Here is a 20,247-nt window from a genome sequence, read left to right on the forward strand (position 1 = left end):
TAACATGAACAGGAAAGCCCATCCCTTTTAAAAAAGTGTAACACAACCCTAAGGGGCAGATTGTCAGTTGAAATGTTATCACACTTAGTGTCTTTTCGCTCACAAATTGTCAGTTATCTGCTTATCAGCTCACTTCTGTAATATAGTCTTGGTTAACACAGACACCCTAAAGTGACAGTGTAATTGGCTCTCATTACCACTACTATTTACCCTTAGAGCTTGGGAGCATAAAAAGCAAATGCTCACTTATACTTGATGAATACAAAATAAACCGGAAGCCCCAACAAGAGGACAAAACAGAAACTAGGCACAGTATGACCATATATCCTTCAAAACAATTTGCCAACAACAAAAGCTGTTCCTATCAGCCTCAATAGTTTTCTACAGTCTGAGTCATACATTGGAAACCAGCAAAAACCTTTTACTGGATGTACATACTCACAATTATTAAAACCTTTAATTTGCTTATCGACACACACTATTTTTGGCATATAATGACTCCCAACTAATCTTCCTACATTTATGATCAATGTATGTGTGCTACTGATATATTTTTAAAAAGTGACCAACAAAAAAAAAAAAAGTGTGCGCGCCCTTTTTAGCTTCCTTACAGGGAATAGAGGCAGTTGGAAAAAATCTTCTACGTGCCTTACAACTATCAGTATCAAGGTTTTGCTGCAGGACTTCTTGAAGGACTAGAAAACTAGAATAAGAGTTGCTCAACTCACAACTGAAGGAACAGGGAATAAGGGAAGGACTGAAACCTGCACAAAGAGCTTTTCTCTTAAGTATTTGTTTAGCAAAAACAGGGAAGTCAAGACCTGATATTTTAAATGCAAAAGCAAGCAGAAATACACTACTTTTTGGAACATTCATTTCAGAACTTCTATATACACTGTGAAGCAGCAAAAGATGGGCAATTTTGTTAGGCTTTGCAGTTTATCTGTAAATAAATAAATAATGCTGTGCTTTTGCAGTCTAGTTTTATTTATTTCTTTTAAGTGCAGGCTGCAAAAGTGGAAAGGAAACAAGATAGTCTTAAAACAACTCTGAAATGGCAAGCAGAAATCCTAAATTTGTTTAACCAAGATGATGAACAAATTATGTTATCAATAACACTTATTATCATAGGGTGAGCAAGCACGGTGTATCTCTGCTAGCATCATTAGCAGATTATTTCTTCCGGATTTGTGGTGGGTTATCCACATGAGAAAAGGCTCTAAATTACTACTTACATAACACAGATAATTAAGTCCTTATCCTCTTAATTTTGAGCAAGTAAACAGTTTGTTGCAACTAGAGAATTATTACAATAATTTTACCCCCATGCATTCTAATCATCTTCAATGCCCAGATATGCTCAATAAAATAAAATAAAAGAATAAGCAGAGAGAAATCAGGCCTGAATGGATTATTTAATTTAATTTAAAAAATAAGTTTTCAGAAAGCAAAGGTTATTGCAATTACAATTAAGGTCCCAAATTAAAATTATAATCATATATTATCATAATCTATTAAGCTTTTTAAATTTTGATGCTGTGGACCAAGATTTACTAAAGATTAAAGGTCTAATGCAAAATGAATTAGAAGTTACAAAAGAGCTTCCAACCAGTGTGCCATTAAGAAGTTAGAATGTTACTCAATCCAGTTGCTCAGGCAGCTAAATCTTTCATTAATATTTTTTAATGAATACTCATTTTCTGAAACAAAACTACTCACATTTTTTCCTTCCAGTAAGTCTGCGCATTTTTCATTCCTGTTACTACTTCTGGATACCACTGGATGAACACAGGTATGATCCCGGCTAGAAAGAATCGTCATACGGACGCTGGAGTACACTGTCCTCTGCAGCTCTCTAGTAATCTGAGCTATTTGCTTGTGTGTTCGAGTTCCAAAAAATATTTTGGGGATGTGTGGCTTTCCTCCATTTTCCTTCCTCTTTGCATTACTAACATTTTTACCATTTTCTTTTGCAGAAGAACAGGAACATTGTGTGCAAGGGCCTGGAGACTGTAACCAAAACACAGAAAGTTTATTAGGACATTACCACTGCAAACTGCTTATACCAAATCTCCATATTGACCACTGAGAGTTATCCTCTAGGGTGGTTCAAAACTTCCCATTAATTAATCTATCAAACTTTGAATAGTGGACTCAAGTTAAAAGTATACACAAAACATTACAAAATCTCAAAATAATTTCTAAGAGGGTCTCCAGGTAATTTTTTTTAAAAAGTTATCATAGAAAAGAGTCTCTCTCTCAAGTAAAAAAACATTAAGTGATTACTAAATTCTCCATCTGCTCTTTCCTTTACATATTCTTTGCCAGTCATTATAATATTTTCCAGGTTAATATGCCATTGCTTTGATGGAAATTAAAATGTTACCATCAAAATCAACATGCGAAATTTAGTAGCAAAGTTGATGCATGGCCTTGGTTATACCTTCTATGAATTTTACATATAGAAAGTTTTACTGGTACTGCTCACTGTCTCTCCAGGATTTAAACAAACCAGATTGTGGTTAAACTCAAGTGCTATGCCAGTAAAATAACATTATTTTGTACATGACATTTGAATTTGTTTATTCCTTTGTGCCAGAAAATAAAAAGAATTTTAAACTAATTTTTACAATGCACAAGGAAAGTTTTTCTACTTTAGGTTCATTTTCTGCCATCAAAGCATGGCCAATTACCTCTAATTTACCTGTGACAAATTATTACAATGAAAAAATCCAGGACAGTTTAGTAGCAAGTTATGCAGGATGCCTAGAGTTAGGAGTTCCCAGGCCTTAAGGACTGAGTAAAAGCATGTTATACAAGAGACACAAGCTGTCTTCAAACCAGATGGCAGCCTTTGTTTCATAGCAGTCAAATGAAGAAAAAGTGAGAAACATTAATGTGGGGGAAAGGATTGTTTATTATGTTTCTTAATTTGAACAAGTACTTATATACTGACTGCCAGCTAAAGGAAATTACTTTTCCATAGAGGGCTTGATCCTATAAGGTGCTGAGCACTCTGGCCTCGATCCAGGAAAGCACTTAAGCATGCGAATAGTGCAACTGAAGTCAGAGAGACTTCTCATATACATAAATGTAAGCATGAGCTTAAGAGCTTTGCTGGATCAGGACATGACTCTGCAGCACCTTGTAGGATCAAGACCTGACTGGGCAACCAAATTAAAACTAATACTGAAAACTTTCTTTTAATATTGTTTCATCTGCAAATCAAATTTCACTAAATTGGCTTCAAAGCATATACTCCATTAGTAATACACTCATCATGGTGTTATGCCATTAGTCAATTCTAGTGAATGCTCTCATTTTGCCTTAAGAGTTTCATAATACTTAACTAACAGAACCGAATCCAGGAAAAATATTTGGAATAGCAGGACAACTGGGTTTTTTTTCCACTCTAATTACTTTGTCACAGAGAAACTCATCCTCCTCAATCTCTTTCACAACAAAAACTATTGGGAAGACTAATAATAAGGATGTATGTAGATGATACAAAGAAAATGTTAAGAGATCTGTAAGAAGAGTATCTTGTCTGTACAAGCATATGCAATAGTGCAAAACTGATCAGCAAGCCTTAACAGCATAAAATAGTTTGCACTTCATTTTCAGTTTGATGGCACAAGTAGCAACAAAATGTAGTTGACAGCTGAAAGTTTTTTCCCCTGCTTTTAATTGATTATCCTTCATAATCAAATGCTAAGTCATGGAATGTGTTACATCACAATACTGGGGATCAAGCTGTCTCTTAGCCTCCACTCTGTGGAAAAGCAAGTTCAAATTACCCTGAGTCCCACTCAACCTTGTCTGCCATTAAATATTACAATACATGATAGAATGGATGTAAATGTGACCCTTCTGGAGCTGTCACTCACTGGGATAAAAGGTTCACTGATGTGCCAAATAAACAGGCCGTCAAAGCAGATAAAGTTACAGCCATGCTGGAATTGTTACATTCCCCTCTCAGGTTGCCAGTAACAGCAGATTTCATTACGGTGTGCTGCCACATTAAATAGCCAGTTCCAAATATCCTGCCTTCTATATTGAATAATTACTTATTCACTGAAAGGATAAAAAGAAGAGTTATGAATGGGGCTCTTGTCAGCAGTGAAGCAGGAAACAGCTGACATGTGGTGTATGTTACATATGCGGCAATATCCGACTAAGTTTACACTCTCAGAAAACTGGAATGCAAATTATATCGTAATATTTTGATCTACATTCTATTTTGGCCTTTGAAATAATGATATTTATTAACATACTAAGAAAATTAATTTAAATAAGCTGCAGAATTGGTTTACTTTGCCTACTGTGCAGGCCTTTTTGCCCATATCTATCCCCTTTCATTTGAATTAATTTTTTTCCCTTCAGAGATGATGCAATACCATCAATCCTTTATGGGAGGATAATGTGAGGCCTAAACATTTACTTTACTAAATGCAAATTTTAGAGAAATTTAGACCAGTACACCAACAATTTCCCAAAGCACAGTAACATTTGCTGTCCTATACTGTACATATACAATCAAGATGATTGGAAAATGCAATTCAAATTCTTTATGTACAACACCAACAGTTGTAATTCCTTCTGCTGTACCTTTGGGGAAAAAAATAAAATTCAAATAAGCTTTTTTATTAAAAAGATTTTAAAAGGTAAAATTAAAACCATAATGCCTGCATGTGTGGGGGGTATATATAAATTACAGTATTTTACAGGTGACCTTAAAGGTTTTCTTAAAAAGACTGAAATTGGCATAATACCGGCTTTAAGAAGCTCTTCACTCACTATTACAGCTTTAAAACGTTACCTTTTACTAAAAAAATAAAATAAAATAAAATAAAATAAAAAAAAAACCAACATCAGGAAAGCTGTAAACTCAGGCCAATTTTATAGTAACCAGTAAAAGTATATAACTGCTTTGCAGTAGTCATAACATTTCTGAAAACCACAGACGCCATCAGCCAAGGGGGCGGGGAGGGGCAACACTTTAAAGAGGTGCCTGTATAACAAAAAAAACAACAACCCAACAACGAAAAACCCCACACATTAAGAAGGCTCTTATTTGAAAAGGTGAGACCTTTATTTGCATTAAACCGGAGTTTCACACTTTCAAATGTTCTTTCTCTGTTAGAAATTTTTTGGGAAAGATCTTTCAAATATATGGTATACAATAAAATTGAAAGTGCCTATAGGTTAGGCATTGACACATGAGGAAGCACTTCACAAAACAATGAAGTTTCGGGTTTCCATGAGTTGCGCGACAAGTGGGTTAAAGTAAACAGCAGACAGGATCAATCAGTAAAGAGGACTGTCTGTTTTAGGCAAGCTATTCCCCAACCCTGTTTGAGTACAATTAATTTACGACCCAGCTGCATACAGCCACATAATTTCATGGTTTAATGGGTTATTTTTACCTTTATTTTCTAAAAAACACATTTTTGAGTCAAAAAATTCAGCGTCTCTAAGCTTAACAATTAAAAAAGGATATTAGTGTTCAACTAGTTCAGGCCCTCAAAATTTGCTTTCATTGAGGAAGGTAAGTTTCGGGTAAAATTCCTGGAGGATGCATTGCCTGTGTGCAGCAAGTGCACACACGCACGCACACACTTTTTATATTTGAAAATAAATTATTTTGGGGTCCTCAGCAATAAATACTTATATTTCAGTTGCAAATGACCCAAACAAGCCTTTAAAAATAAAAGCAGCAAAGAATCCTGTGGCACCTTATAGACTAACAGACGTAAGGTGCCACAGGATTCTTTGCTGCTTTTACAGATCCAGACTAACACGGCTACCCCTCTGATACTTTAAAGTGAATCTAAATGTCATCATAGGATTTACCTTCCTTAAAAAAAGTTACTGTATGGAACTTCAGCAGGCTAGATTTCTAGTAGACCACAAAGTCCATTTTATGACTTTAAACATAGTAAAATAGTCCCAAACTGACAAATATCTTTGGAAATCAAACAACATAAAGAAGGAATAATTAAGGCAACAGGATGGTTAAAGCTGCAACTTCTCCCCCATGCTACCCTACATCTTGCAATACTCAGTCATGTAAATTTCTGCAGAGATTTTCTTGTTTAAAAAAAAAGTTGGATTAGATATGAAATAGCTGAGCTTTTAAACATTTTCGTAAGTGACCCTTTGGGTTCTGCATTTCTGTACCAGAAGCTATTTATACCATTGTAGTTGCGACTTAGCAGAATTTATGACATTGTAGTCTTCCATTACTGTAGAAAGAGGAAAAAGAGTCCTAGTTACTTTTCACTGTAAGAGGTAATTACTGAATAGTTGGGGAGTACTGCACTAAAAATTATAAATCTGCATTTCAGGAAGGAGAGGAGCTTGCTAAGCTACAACAAAAGTATCTGTCATATTCACTTTCAGGGCAACTGAGAAATAGTGAGGAAAGAAAGTTAACTTGTATATTAAAGCTTACTTTACTAACAGCCCAAATTTGTTAACCTTCAGGACCCAAGTTTGTTAACCACAAGGACCATGTTTTTCTCTGTATTTGGCAGTAAGTTGAAGAACGGGACTTCTGTGGTAGAGTTTTTGTTATATTTACATTGCTGCTACAACAATGTTCTTGAGTTTGTTATAAATTGTATGGCCTCTTATTTTATTTTGCTTGTAAACCCCCTGGGACAGGGAGCACATCTGCATCTGAACAGTCTGTTACACCATACATGCTTAATAAATATCTTTTGCCTGCATTTCTCAAATTATATAGTACCTATTTTGGGTTTTAAATCTTTTTGTTGAAAGAATTCCTAGATACACACAAAGATAGTAACTGGGAAAAACAAGTTAAATTGTTGGGACAAAGAAAAACTTTATCTACATTATCATTTTATAACTCATTAAACTATTTAGAATTAGAGGAACATACATTTTTTTAAGGAAAGATGAAGGGCAGTACCTAACTTATCCATAAGGGCCTAGTCCACGGTATGCAAACAGCCAAGTTTACCCAGAGATGTTAAATATGACTGTGCTCCATCTGTGTTACTGCTTGGCCGAGAGAGCCAAACTATGATAACTGGTTTAAAAATACCAAGTGATTTAATCCTGGTAGAAAACACTGGTTTAAGCAAGGAAGTTTTAAAATAACTGGTTATAACACAGTTTGGCTCTATCCACACTGAGCTAAAAAATGGTTGAGGTAACAACTGTTTACACCATCTATGGTTAAATTTTATCATTTTCCCTATCTAATTTAGCAAGATTCTAAGAGAATGGACATTTACATGGATAACAAGAATTTCCAAAATTATAGTAGTTAATGCTTAAAAATGTTTGCAAGAGATATAAAATCCTCATGTTTCAGGGCTTAAACCAATTTTTAACTATTAGGAGGTGGGAGGGAATTATTGAAGGCCTACCTCCTGCAGGTCTCTTGCACCTTCCTTAGAAACATCTGATGCTAACCACTGTTAGACACATGATACTGGACAGGATGACTATGAGTCTAATCCAGTTTGGCAATTCCTTTGTTCCTAGGTAGAGGGACTCAAAATAAACCACCTTTCCACATCAATACTTAGATGATAAATAATGCAAATGTCAGATACATACACACATACACTGAGAATGTCCACAACATCCAGCTTCCTCTTGGGGTGTCAATTATAAAGGTCTGCACAGCCTTGCCTGAGGCTTTTAGGATTTCATTTAATTGTATCCACTTGTGTTCTTCTTCCACCCATGATATTATGTGAGTAATATCGCCCAGGCCCTCCTCCCCAGACACACTGTGTCCTTTCACTACCTTCTCTTCTCCACATTTTTGCTCCTCCATTCCTAGAACTGAGTAACTCTGATACTCAGGAGGTGGATCTCATGGTCTCCTGCTCTCTTTTTGCTGCTCTTGGGAGCTGTTCTCCTCCTCCATCTGCCTCAGCTTAGTGCTGAGGCTCAGCTTCTGGCACTTCTGCTGTAACCACTCCTGAGCATCCACAGGCTGTGATTCAGTCTTTCGCTGACTTGAGTTATGTGCTTTCTGATCAGTTCAGAAGGCCTGTGACATTGTTTAGCTTGCACTGATGTCCGGTAACTTTCCTAGCCAGCTCACTCCACACTCTTACAGTCATCTTATTTCACCTGCAGATCTTGGCGCTGGACTTCTACTTTCTTGGACTTGAACTCAGAGTCCTCTTTGCACTGATGAAGTATCTTCACCTTACTGAACAGCTCTCTGCCTGCTCACTCTCCAGAGCCTGCTTTGCCTTCTCAAAGTTTGCTGTCACTCATTTGGTGTGGTCCAGCTGTTCTGCCAGCTCCTTCATAGCTTGTAAATGCCTCTCTCTTATCACCTGGGTTTGTGCCTCATGGGTCTTTGTCTCATCATTCAGGGTCTTCTTCATGAAAGACATTTTCTGTTCCAACTTTAATGTGAGTTCCCACTGTGGAGCAGTGAAGTCTACTGTGTCTTCTAGCTCCATTCCCAGTACTTTCAGCTTTTTCCTCAGCTCCTGCTTCCGGGTTTTTGCTTTGTTCCTATGTACTCACTCAAGGTGTCCTTGATGTTCATTAATCTGAGATTCCAATTTACAGATATTTTTTCTGGGCCATGTTCTTCTGGCTTTCTTCCTCTTCCATCTTAATCACTGCTGCTTGCATTTCCTCTTCCGTCTGGGCCAGCTGCCTTTTAAGTTCTCCAACATGAGTTTGCAGCTCAGCTATCTGGCCATACAGATAGCTGGAGTCTTCCCCAAGCTTCCTGCAAGTTATCCCCAAGTCCAGCCGCTGTTCTTGTGATACAGGTGCTCTTCCACACCTGTGATCATGATCTTGCATTTGTTCTTGCACTTAATGTGGTTCTTAGATTTCTCCTTATAATCTGGGGCCACCTTCTCCAACTGCAGCTTCCACCTTGCCTTTTTCTTTGTATTTGTGCCAATTATGCCCACTGGCAGTGATGTGGACCAGCTTCTGGTGGTCTTATTCCTGAAGTAGGAGTTTTAAATCCAAAAGATGGGCTCCTTTCACTTATAAAAGCCTCCTCATCTTTCCAAGGGTGATCTCTACTTGCCTGCTTCCTTCTTGCTGCTCAGCCAGCCACTCTGGGTTGCATGTGTCCTATCATCCAGTTTCTGCCAGAGTGCTTTCATCTGGTCATGTAGTTTGTCAAGGTGCTTGGTGCTCACATCAGGGGTTTGGTTATCAGCACGTTCCTGAGCTTCCAAAACCCGTGAAACAAGTTCTACCCTTTCTCTGTCATCCCCACTCAAGGAATCTCTCTGTCACTCAGAGCATCTCAATGGGCTTTTCTCTCGTGTCTTGTTTGTTTCCTGTAGAAAAACTGTACATTCCCCAAGTTCTCTCTGCAAAGGCTGAGACTAGAATCTGTCTCTCTCCCTCAGGAAAAGTGAAATTTGAAACTCAACTGACCTCCCATCTCTAAACTGATATCCACAAAGCAGTTTCCTTGGCTAGTCCAAGTTTCCCTATCACTGTGAAGCCTGGCTTCCCCAGAGTAACAGTCCCACTTCTGAGAGTTAGAGATTTTTTGGGGAGCAGTGTCTTTTTGTGCTTCATTTTCTACAACAAAAAGAAATTATTCCTGGGGCTTGCTTTTCCTTCATCCAAAGAAATGAAGGGGTTGTGTAGGGGTCAGTGCTGGATCCAGTACTAGTTAATATTTTCATTAATGACTTGGATAATTGAGTGGAGTGTGCGTTTATAAAATTTGCAGATGACACCAAGCTGGAAGGGGTTGCAAACACTTTAGAGGACTGGATTAGAATTCAAAATGACTGTGACAAACTGGAGAATTGGTCTGAATTCAACAAGATAAGTGCAAAGTACTATACTTGAGGAGAAATCAAATGCACAACTACAAAATGGGGAATAACTGGCTAGATGGTTTACTTTACTGCTGTAAAGGATCTGGGGGCTATAGTGGACCACAAACCAAATATGAGTCAACAGTTGCAAAAGAAGGGTAATATCATTCTGCTGTGTATTAATGTATTGTATGCAGGACCTGAGAGGTAATTGTCCCACTCTACTCAGCACTGGTGAAGCCTCCGCTTGGAGTATTGTGTTCAATTCTGGGTGCCACACATTAGGAAAAATGTGGACAAATTTGAGAGTCCAGAGGAGAGCAACAAATATCAAAACCTGACCTAGGAGGAAAAGTTAAAAAAAAACACTGGGAACATTTAGTATTGAGAAAAGAAGACTGAAGAGAGACTTGATAACAGTCTTAAGCTATGTTAAGGGATGTTATGAGTACAGGGATCAACCGTTCTCCACGCCAACTGAAGACAGGACAGGAAATAATGGGCTTAATCTGCAGCAAGGGAGATTTAGGTTAGATATTAGGAAAAGCTCTCTTCCTATTAAGGGTAGTTAATTTCTGAAAGAGGCTTCCAAGGGAGGTTGTGGAATCCTAATCAACGGAGGTTTTTAAGAACAGGGTGGATAAACACCTGTCTGGGATAGTCTAGGTTTATTTGGTCCTGCCTCAGTGCAGGAGGCTGGACTTGATGACCTCTTAACGTCCCTTCCAACCTTGCATTTCTGTGATTCTATAAATAATAAAAGAAGAGTCAAATGCACTGAGAGAGTTAAGTGTAAAATAAGGTTAAACAAACACTGAGGCTATGATCTTTGAAGCACAGAGATAAGAGGACTTCTTGATATCTTCTTCTATATTTCATTGGGTACAAAGCCATCTGAATGATGCAGTGGTGAATACCTGTTGTGTGAAATCTCACACAAGCACACCTTAGTAAGATATCAGAAGTGACATTACTAGAGTTTTTCAGCTATTCTTTTTTAAAACTCTTTTAAAAGGAGTAGTATTCTGCTGCTACAGTCTCTTGATTAAACTGCACAAAGCAGCTGTTTATCCACTCACAGTAACCAGCAGGTGAACCTGATTCAATATTTATCACAGGCTTTCACAGATCACTGCTAACCAAGCAAACGTTTTAATTAAGCTGGAACTTGCTTCAAAGAGCTCATTCAAGATGTCAATCAGCGGGTAAGGGATCAGATACAGTGTCAGGTGAGTGTGTGTAATACAAATCCACAACTTTCTTCATCCTATTGCTGTAAATTAGCCTGCTTTAGAGTCTGGACTCTGATTGTAACAGACTGCCAGTCTCCTGGAATGTGTAACTGAAGTCACTCAAAACTCTATTGTGAAGGTTGTAAGCAATATGTTAAACTGCAGTGGGCTAGCACATTAAGACAGATTCTTTTCACCGTTGTTTTTTGATACCCCAAGTGTTTGTTACACTACTCTCCATTTACTGTTTACTTTTTTACCTAGTGTAAATGGGGATTCCTTAACACAGCTGCCCCAGTTTCTCAAAGTCAATGCTTCTGAATAATTAACCAAGAGAGTACAAGGGTATAATTTCTCATCTAGATTTATACTAGAACTGAACTGTTTTGTAAGAATCCCCAGTTCAAGAAAAAACATGGGTTCTCAGGCTCAAAGATGCTAAAGACAGTCAACTGCTTTGGACAGGAAGGGCCCGGCCTTCATTATGTCTACAGACATTCCCTTGATACAGAACTGGAAGGCGCTTCTCACTAGTTCTCTCATATTGATTATAGGCAATAAATGGTGCTCAAAAGCTAAACACAGTAAATAGTATAAAACTGAATGGTTTAATGAATCATGACTATTAGGGCAGCACCATAGTACACTGTTTGTATCTATTTTCCTGAAATAAATGAAAATAAAGATCAACACATCAGAGTTATTGACAAATAAAATGTCAATCTTAAAAAAGATGTTAAAGTAATTAATAAATTCTCTGTGTGTGTGTGTGTGTGTGTGTGTGTGTGCGCGTGCGCGCATAAGAATTTGGAATATAAATGAGAGAAACAAAACAAAGTGTAATATATTTTCCTCAAAAGTGACTTAACTATTAAAACTATTGTAAATTAGTTCATTTAATCAAATCACTGCTAGTATTACAAGAGCATGTGTTTACCTTGTGTTAATATCCAACAGGGCTTATAAAAATTAGGGCTGTCAAGCGATTAAAAAAAATCAATCATGATTAATCATGCGATTAAAAAAATTAATCATAAAATAGAATACCATTTATTTAAATATTTTGGATGTTTTCTACATTTATATATTAATTTCAATTACAACACAGAATACAAAGTGTACAGTGCTCACTTTACATTTATTTTTTATTACAAATATTTGCACTGTAAAAAAAACAAAAAGAAATAGTATATTTCAATTCACTTAATGAAAGTTCTGTAATGGAATCTCTTTATAATGAACGATGAACTTACAAATGTAGAATTATGTACAAAACATAACTGCATTCAATATAAAACAATGTAAAACTTTAGAACCTACAAGTCCACTCAGTCCTACTTCAGCCAATCACTCAGACAAACTAGTTTGGTTACAATTTGCAGGAGATAATACTGTCTACTTCTTGTTTACTGTGTCACCTAAAAGTGAGAACAAGCATTCACAGAGCACTGTTGTAGCTGGCATTGCAAGATATTTACATGCCTGATGCACTAAAGAGTCATATGTCCCTTGATGCTTCAACCACCATTCCAGGGGACATGCATCCATGCTGATGACAGGTCCTGCTTGGTAATGATCTAAAGCAGAGCAGATCAACGCATGTTCATTTTCATCATCTGAGTCAGATGCCACCAGCAGAAGGTTGATTTTCTTTTTTGGTGGTTCAGGTTCTGTAGTTTCCACATTGCAGTGTTGCTCTTTTAAGACATCTGAAAGCATTTTCCACACCTCGTCCCTCTCAGATTTTGGAAGGCACTTCAGATTCTTAAACCTTGGGATGAGTGCTGTATCTAGCCTTAGAAATCTCATATTGGTACCTTCTATGGATTTTGTCAAATCTGCTGTGAAAGTATTTTTAAAAAGAATATGTGCTGGATCATCATCCGAGACTGCTATAGCATGAAATACATGGCAGAATGTGGGTAAAACAGAACAGGAGACATACAATTCTCCCCTAAGGAGTTCAGTCACAAATTTAATTAACGCATTTTTTTTTTTAAGCAGCACCATCAGCATGGAAGCATGTCCTCTGGAATGGTGGCCCAAGCATGAAGGGACATATGAATGTTTAGCATATCTGGCAAGTAAATACCTTGCAACGCCATGCAAAAGCCTGTTCTCACTTTCAGGTGATTTTGTAAATAAGAAGCAGTCAGCAATATCTCCTGTAAATGTAAACAAAATTGTCTTAGCAATTGGCTGAACAAAAAGTAGGACTGAGTGGACTTGTAGGCTCTGAAGTTTTAAATATTTTGTTTTTGAGTGCAGTTATGTAACAAAAAAAATCTATGTTTGTAAGTTACACTTTCACAATAAAGAGATTGCACTGCACAGTACTTGTACGCAGTGAATTGAAAAATACTATTTATTTTATCATTTTTAGAGTGCAAATATTTGTAATAAAAAATAATAATATAAAGTGAGCACCATACACTGTGTATTCAGTGTTGAAATAGAAATCAATATATTTGAAAATGCAGGAAAACATCCAAAAATTATAATAAATTTCAATTGGTATTCTATTGTTCAACAGTGCGATTAATCGCCATTAATTTTTTTAATTGCAGTTAATTTTTTTTAGTTAATCGTGTGAGTTAACTGCAGTTAACCGACAGCCCTAATAAAAATGTACAGGCCCATTTTAGACTAGATAGCTGTAGACTGAAAGGAGGGCGGTTCAGATTCTGTACTGATAGTTTTCCCTCCTGTGTTTTGCCCTCTCCTTGTCCTTTGTGTCACCACATCATGCAGAACCACAGGTTATCATTAATTTTGTTTTCTTTTAGGGAAAAGAGATTGTCAAAAGCTGCTTAATACATAAGTTTTAATATACTTTCAACAGTAGTTATTATTAAGAGTGTATCAAGCTTGCCCATCCAAAGCAGACGCATTTCTGGCTTGCATTTAGAGTTAACAGCTGCCTTTTTCTCCTCACAGTATGTTTCAGTTGGCCAGCACCACCACAGCAGTGAGTATTAAGCAATCTGATATATCATGTTATGTTTTGTTTTCTTGTAATGAAAAAAAGTGACTAGCCAGCCAAGCCTTTTAAACCCACAGCTGTGACAAAGTTACTGGGAAGTGTATGGGCAAAACTCTATTTTCAGCCCCAAAGTGGCCTTACACATTAAAGCAGAGGTGCATTGGTGCTGAGCTGGGACTGCCAGCACCCTTGCTACAGTCACTCTGTTGATAAACACCTCATGTCCAGTGAAGTCAGTCCAGCACCCTCACTAGCATTACAACTCACTAATTGTTATAAAGGTTAAAAAAAAGAACAGAATAATCATGCATTGCTATTTGAACTAAGAATACCTTCCCTCTTATGGACAGTGGAAAGGTCTTCCTTAAAGCAACTTACCCAAAGTCATGCAGCAAAAGCTGAGAATAAAACTCATGTTTCCTGATTCCCATGTTTGTGCCTTATCTATTGAACCAAGCTGCCTTCCTACAGAATGTTTTCCATTATGCCATCTCCTTTTGGTTAATTCTTCCATCTCCCCACTTACACACATTGTTACACTACATTATGCCCATAACTAACTCCACTTGCTTCTTAACACTTGAGTTTTTGCATTAATTAATTCCTAAATTTAAAAGGATTTTGTATGAGGAAATATGGTCAGTGTTTTGATTACAGTTAAATTAAAAAAGATGGGACTCCATATTTCTGGGTCACATATATACACCCCCACTGACTCCTCTATATAACTGGGGTTTTGGCTAGTCTTGTAATCAGGAGGGCAACTCTGACCACCACACAATTTAATCAAACTTTTTTTTTTTACTGGTGACCCCTTTCACATAGCAAGCCTCTGAGTGTGACCCCCCTTATAAATTAAAAACACTTGTTTATATATTTAACACCATTATAAATGCTGGAGGCAAGTAAATCAGTGGGCCAGAGTTTTCAGTAGTATGTTGGGGGCTTTTTAGAGATGGGAGTATGATGTTGCAATATTATGGTAATTATTAAAAGGAAAAAAGAAAGAAGTTGAATTTAGGACATCTGCTGTTATTACATCGAGTTTTGTTTGTACAATACCAAAACAATAGAGCAATTTTTAAAGGAATAGAGTTCTCAGTAAAATGTGTAGATTATATTGATTCTACCTATAACCATACTACACAGTACATTATAAAGCCCCTGCAAACACACATGCAAGTAGCCTCAATAGCCACACTGGGCCTGCTCATGAGAGTAAAATTAAGCACATGAGTAAGGTTCGCAGGAGCAAGACTATGTTACAAACTGGATCAAGTCTTAAAATGAATGTAACAACTGAGATAATATAACAAAAATTATTCTGAGATGTACACTAAGTCCAACATTTTTAGACTACCTTACAGGCACTAAAAATCTATTTTCAGGCACTTTTTCTTAAAAAAAAGAGACATTTCTCAGAGCTTCCACAGCTCCCGTAGGCATGAGTTAGAGCTCTTGTGTTCAGCACCTCTGAAGAGCTACTTTTAATTAGGTGCTTAGAACTAGACATTTAAATTTGGAACTTTTGGACTTATACCACAAGTATCAGCTATAAAATGAAACTATTATAACAGCAGTTAAGCCTTGTCAGACTTGTAACATTCTCCTGTCTTAACAATACACTGCATCAACAAACAAGACCAGAGAAAAGCATATCTTGCTTTCAAACAACTCTTGGAATGGAAATACAAGTACCTACTTAAAAAATTCTAAGCAACAGACAATCTATTCTCTCTCTGTTAGGTCACAAAAAGGGATTATTTGGCAAGAAAATTACAGCTCATTAACTTCAAAAATTTCCTTGCATGCAGGAATGATCATGTAGGATAAAACACTGAGATTAAATCTAAAAAGTTTCATTATCCCACTGGTTAAGAAAAATAACTCTGTGAGAAACACTTATTCTAAAAAGACACTATCCAAATTTTAAAACATATATAAAATTAAATAATTTTTAAAACTTTCCATTGTTTTTACTAAGCTATTAAAAATGTAAGAAAACTTCTTTGTCATTTGGAAACATTCAGTGTTTAGCCTCCAATCAAGGCACACACGTAGTCACCATCAAGGAGAACTACTTGCATGAATAAGCCCCCTATTTTTGAGCTTTGACAAAAAGGTATTGAAATTAATACAGCTCTTTATATTAACTTTATTTTGCACTTATATAATCCACATCAGCAATGCTTAAGGAAGAGTGTTTATTAGTTAACTGCTTCTCCATACCTATCAAAGGCAGCACATACATATCTTGTTTTGTGGATGTCCCACCAAAAATGACAGTTGAAAATCTGTTTAAGGAAGTGAGCGGTGAATAAGTATATGGTATGTATTCTTGCATTAACACCATCACAAATATATAAATTAATTTTCAGTCCAGCATTAGCACTTACCCAATGCTAAAAATAACCTTAGGTTTTGACACAAATAAAAATCCTTCTGGCCAGTTGATGAGAAGCATCCCTACACAGCTGCAACAAGCGTTCCGTAAGAGGAGAGAGAGAGAGGAGAAAGAGGGTATTTCAAAGAAATCATGGAACTAACAGGATGTTTGCCAACCATCATCCTTATCACTCTGCTTGTCTGTTGAATCCTACATCTTTTTCTTGTATATTTAGATTTTAAAGCCTTCACTGGCTTGAATATTTAGATTGTACGACTTCTCTTACTATGTGTTTGTACAGTTCCTATTACAATAGAGCCTCAATCCTGGTTGGGATCTTTAAGTGCAACAATAAAAATAAATAATAAATATCTGTTCTTTTCATCTATACATTTCTTCATGTAAGACATGACATATTTTAAGATTCTAAATTAATGGCACAGATGCTTAAGTTTACAAATGTTTTAGAGTTGTATTAAATTTCTTTATTAACGAAGAGAAAACTCCCCCATCACCAAAAATTAAAATATGACTGAGATTCTTATGTTAAACTTAAGTCTTTCTCCTGCAACTAGCTTCATCCTGGGAGACCCATGCACCTATGCAGTGACAGTTACAGGATCAGGGTCTAAAACGGTACTAGATTCACCCAGAAGCGAAATTAAAATCTTAAGCTTTGTCTACATTTAACAAGTTTTACAGGCATGACTACATCAATAGTTTTGGTGTTGCTTTGTTTTTGTTTTTAAACCAACAGTTATCCAATAAAAGCCCTAATGCAGATGCTACTAGTATAAGCAGCTCTGTGCTGGTATAGCTTATTCCACTTTGGTAAAATGAAATAAGCTATACCTGCACATGCACTTATACTGACCTGTGTGCACATCGGGGGGATTTTGTCTATTTAACTATGCTAGCAAATTAAAGCAGAAAAAAATTTAAATGTAGATGAGGCCTTACTATTCCGGAGCTGCCTATTGCTATCAAACAAATTCCCCCTTAAAATATCCCCCCTGCTTTAAAAAAAAAAAAGTCATAGCTAGTAAATAATTTCATCCTCTTCCACTTTTAAAAATAAACCAATGTCCTTTAAAAAAAAATCATTCTGCTCCCTCTTCAGCTGTAGCTCAAAAACTGTTCTAATGTTGCTTTGAGAGATCACACAATTCCACAAATATGCAAAGGTATTATAAAGCGCTACATGGCATGGTTCTATTTCCAGGACATGTTCTCATCAGAATACAAAGTAAAGCGCATAATGTATCATGATTACTGATGAGATTACAATAAAACCCACAATGTAGATAAAAAACAGCAAATACATGAAATGCTTGCTCTACAGAGGAGTTTCAAGACATGGTTGAAAACCAATAAGAATGAAGAATCTATCTAGATCAGGGGTAGGCAACCTATAGCATGCGTGCCGAAGGCGGCACACGAGCTGATTTTCAGTGGCACTCACACTGCCCAGGTCCCGGCCACCGCTCCGGGGGGGCTCTGCATTTTAATTTAATTTTAAATGAAGCTTCTTAAACACTTTAAAAACCTTATTTACTCTACATACAGCAATAGTTTAGTTGTACATTATAGACTTAGAGAAACATACCTTCTAAAACGTTAAAATGTATTACTGGCACACGAAACCTTATATTAGAGCGAATAAATGAAGACTTGGCACACCACTTCTGAAAGGTTGCCGACCCCTGATCTAGACCATTATAGCACCTCTCACTTTTGTGTCTATTTCTGGGCAGCAAAGCATGTTTTAGATTCATTGCTGACTGAAGTGTACTTCAGCAAAAATAGGATTGTAACTGGAGGATACTCTAGTGATTTTTCTCAAGACCTTTTCAGTGGGATCAAGGGAAACTATTATATTTAGGAAATTACCTTAATTTTCCCTTTAATAATAGAGAAAGTGTATATTTTACAACTCCTCTGCTAGATTGGTTCGCCCCACCCCTACCATTCAGAGCTATGCAAATGGAAACTCTTCCGAGTAACTATGTCCTCCAAAAGCCAAAATGTTTGGTTTTTTTCGAAGACTGTGATCAAAGCCATGTTATTGAACTTCTGGGAATCTCTTACCATTTTAACATTGAAAAAAAATCCCATATTAAAAAGGGAAATTATTCATTTAGGTAAACTGGCCAGTTTATAGTGCTCTGCATTCCTCTTCAGGAGAATCAAGACCAATTCCAATTTCCGCAGGATAGATTCTTGTGCTAGCAGATGCTAAAAGTCTTTCTGAAACAATGCATTCAGTTTCTAAGAACGGTGAGTATCGTGCATTGCTCAATAGTCACTTCGTTGGACTGTGATATTGGGAGGCTTCTAAGTGTCAGCCATAGCTAGAATAATAGTGACGTGATGTAGGGCCTTTGGGAGACTGCACAGCTATTTATTAAAGCAGAGGACTGGGAATAAGGAAGACTGAGTTCTATTGCTGATTGCCACATGCGTCCTTGTAGTCGTTGATAAATCACATGCTCTCCCCTTTAACTCAGTTTATTCATCTGAAAACGGGAATAACATTCACCCACCACCATAAGAAGTGTCTTCTATCCCAGAGCTACAGAAAAACACTAATATGTATCGTTATTATGGTCAAGTAGAGCTGGCCTAAAAATTTGCAGCAAGAGTAGGCCCCCAAACTCCCAAGGAGGTAGAGACAGAGAAACATAGGACTGAAATTTCCCCTCTAGTTTCTCTAATGGAAGAAGGCACTGGGCAGTGAGTTGATTTCCCATCTGGCCTTGTTACCAGAAAGCGTAAGAGGTGGAGGAAATTGGGCTGCACATCCCTGAGATTTTGCATGGAACTCCAACAACAGTTGTTTGTGCTTAAGGCTAGCCCTGAAGTCAATGAGCATAAAACAGAGGGGAAATAAACAGGGATCCTCAATGCTCAGACAGAGGACTGCCTCATCTCCCCACCCGCTATTTTCAGAATGAGAAAAGAAAGGAAAAATATTAGACTGAAAGAGCTTTAAAAGTTACCATGGTATTTTTCGTTTATGAAACAATGCCAGGAAAATGTTGTCTAGTATAGCCTAATATAATGAAAAGTCTGATACAGCCAAGTGACATTTAAGGTATGTTTACACTGCAAATAAAACCCACAGCTGGCCTGTGTCTGCTAACTCAGGTTCGTGGGGCTTGGGCTAAAGGACTGTTTAACTGCAGCGTAGACATTTGGGCTCAAGCTGCAGGCCCGGACCTGAACCTCTACACCGCAATTAAACAGCCCCTTGGCGTGGCGAGCCTGAGTTAGCTGATCCGGACCAGCCATGGGTGTTTAACTGCAGTGTACACATATCCTTACTTACTGCCCACCAAACATATTGGTTACCTGTACTTAAAAATCCTAGATATGCCTGAGCTGAGGCTGAAAGGAAATCTGGCTTCCCACCTTAATTCCCCTGTAAATGCCAAGTGGCAGGGGGAGAGAGGGTGATCTCACTCTTCTGTTTACTCTACTACATTTCTACATTCTTCTGGTTCTGCTCAGTTAGTTACCTGGAGGACTGTACTGTAACAAGAATACACATACATAACCATTTTTCAGCCACAGGTCAGATATTCTAGTCTACTAAAATATCCAGGATTCTGAATTATGTGTGATTAGCAGCCTGCCAAATACAGGTTAATTCAAAATATATTTTATGTTGTGAAAATAAGCCACATGGTGTTGTTCGCCAAACAGATTTGAGATTCAGATTCTCATTAGGCAAGTCATCTTTCAATTACAAAACAACACACACACGCACCTTTCCTAGCCTGTTCTGAAACATTTTCACCATTTCATTAACCACCCAATCAATTACACTAAGCAGTTTTCACA

General features: G+C 37.1%; 1 protein-coding gene across 3 annotated transcripts in view; it reads right to left on the bottom strand.

The window, feature by feature from the left end:
- Positions 1-20,247, bottom strand: part of BRIP1 (BRCA1 interacting helicase 1) — a 196,402-nt gene that overhangs the window by 159,345 nt on the left and 16,810 nt on the right. For all 3 annotated transcript variants that reach the window (XM_050928766.1, XM_050928767.1, XM_050928768.1), the window contains exon 7: positions 1,720-2,010. In XM_050928766.1, coding sequence (XP_050784723.1) covers positions 1,720-2,010 — 291 coding nt within the window. The remainder of the gene's footprint in view (positions 1-1,719; positions 2,011-20,247) is intronic.

This window comes from Gopherus flavomarginatus, chromosome 19, assembly GCF_025201925.1.
Source record: "Gopherus flavomarginatus isolate rGopFla2 chromosome 19, rGopFla2.mat.asm, whole genome shotgun sequence".
In the NCBI taxonomy this organism is placed as follows: domain Eukaryota; kingdom Metazoa; phylum Chordata; order Testudines; family Testudinidae; genus Gopherus; species Gopherus flavomarginatus.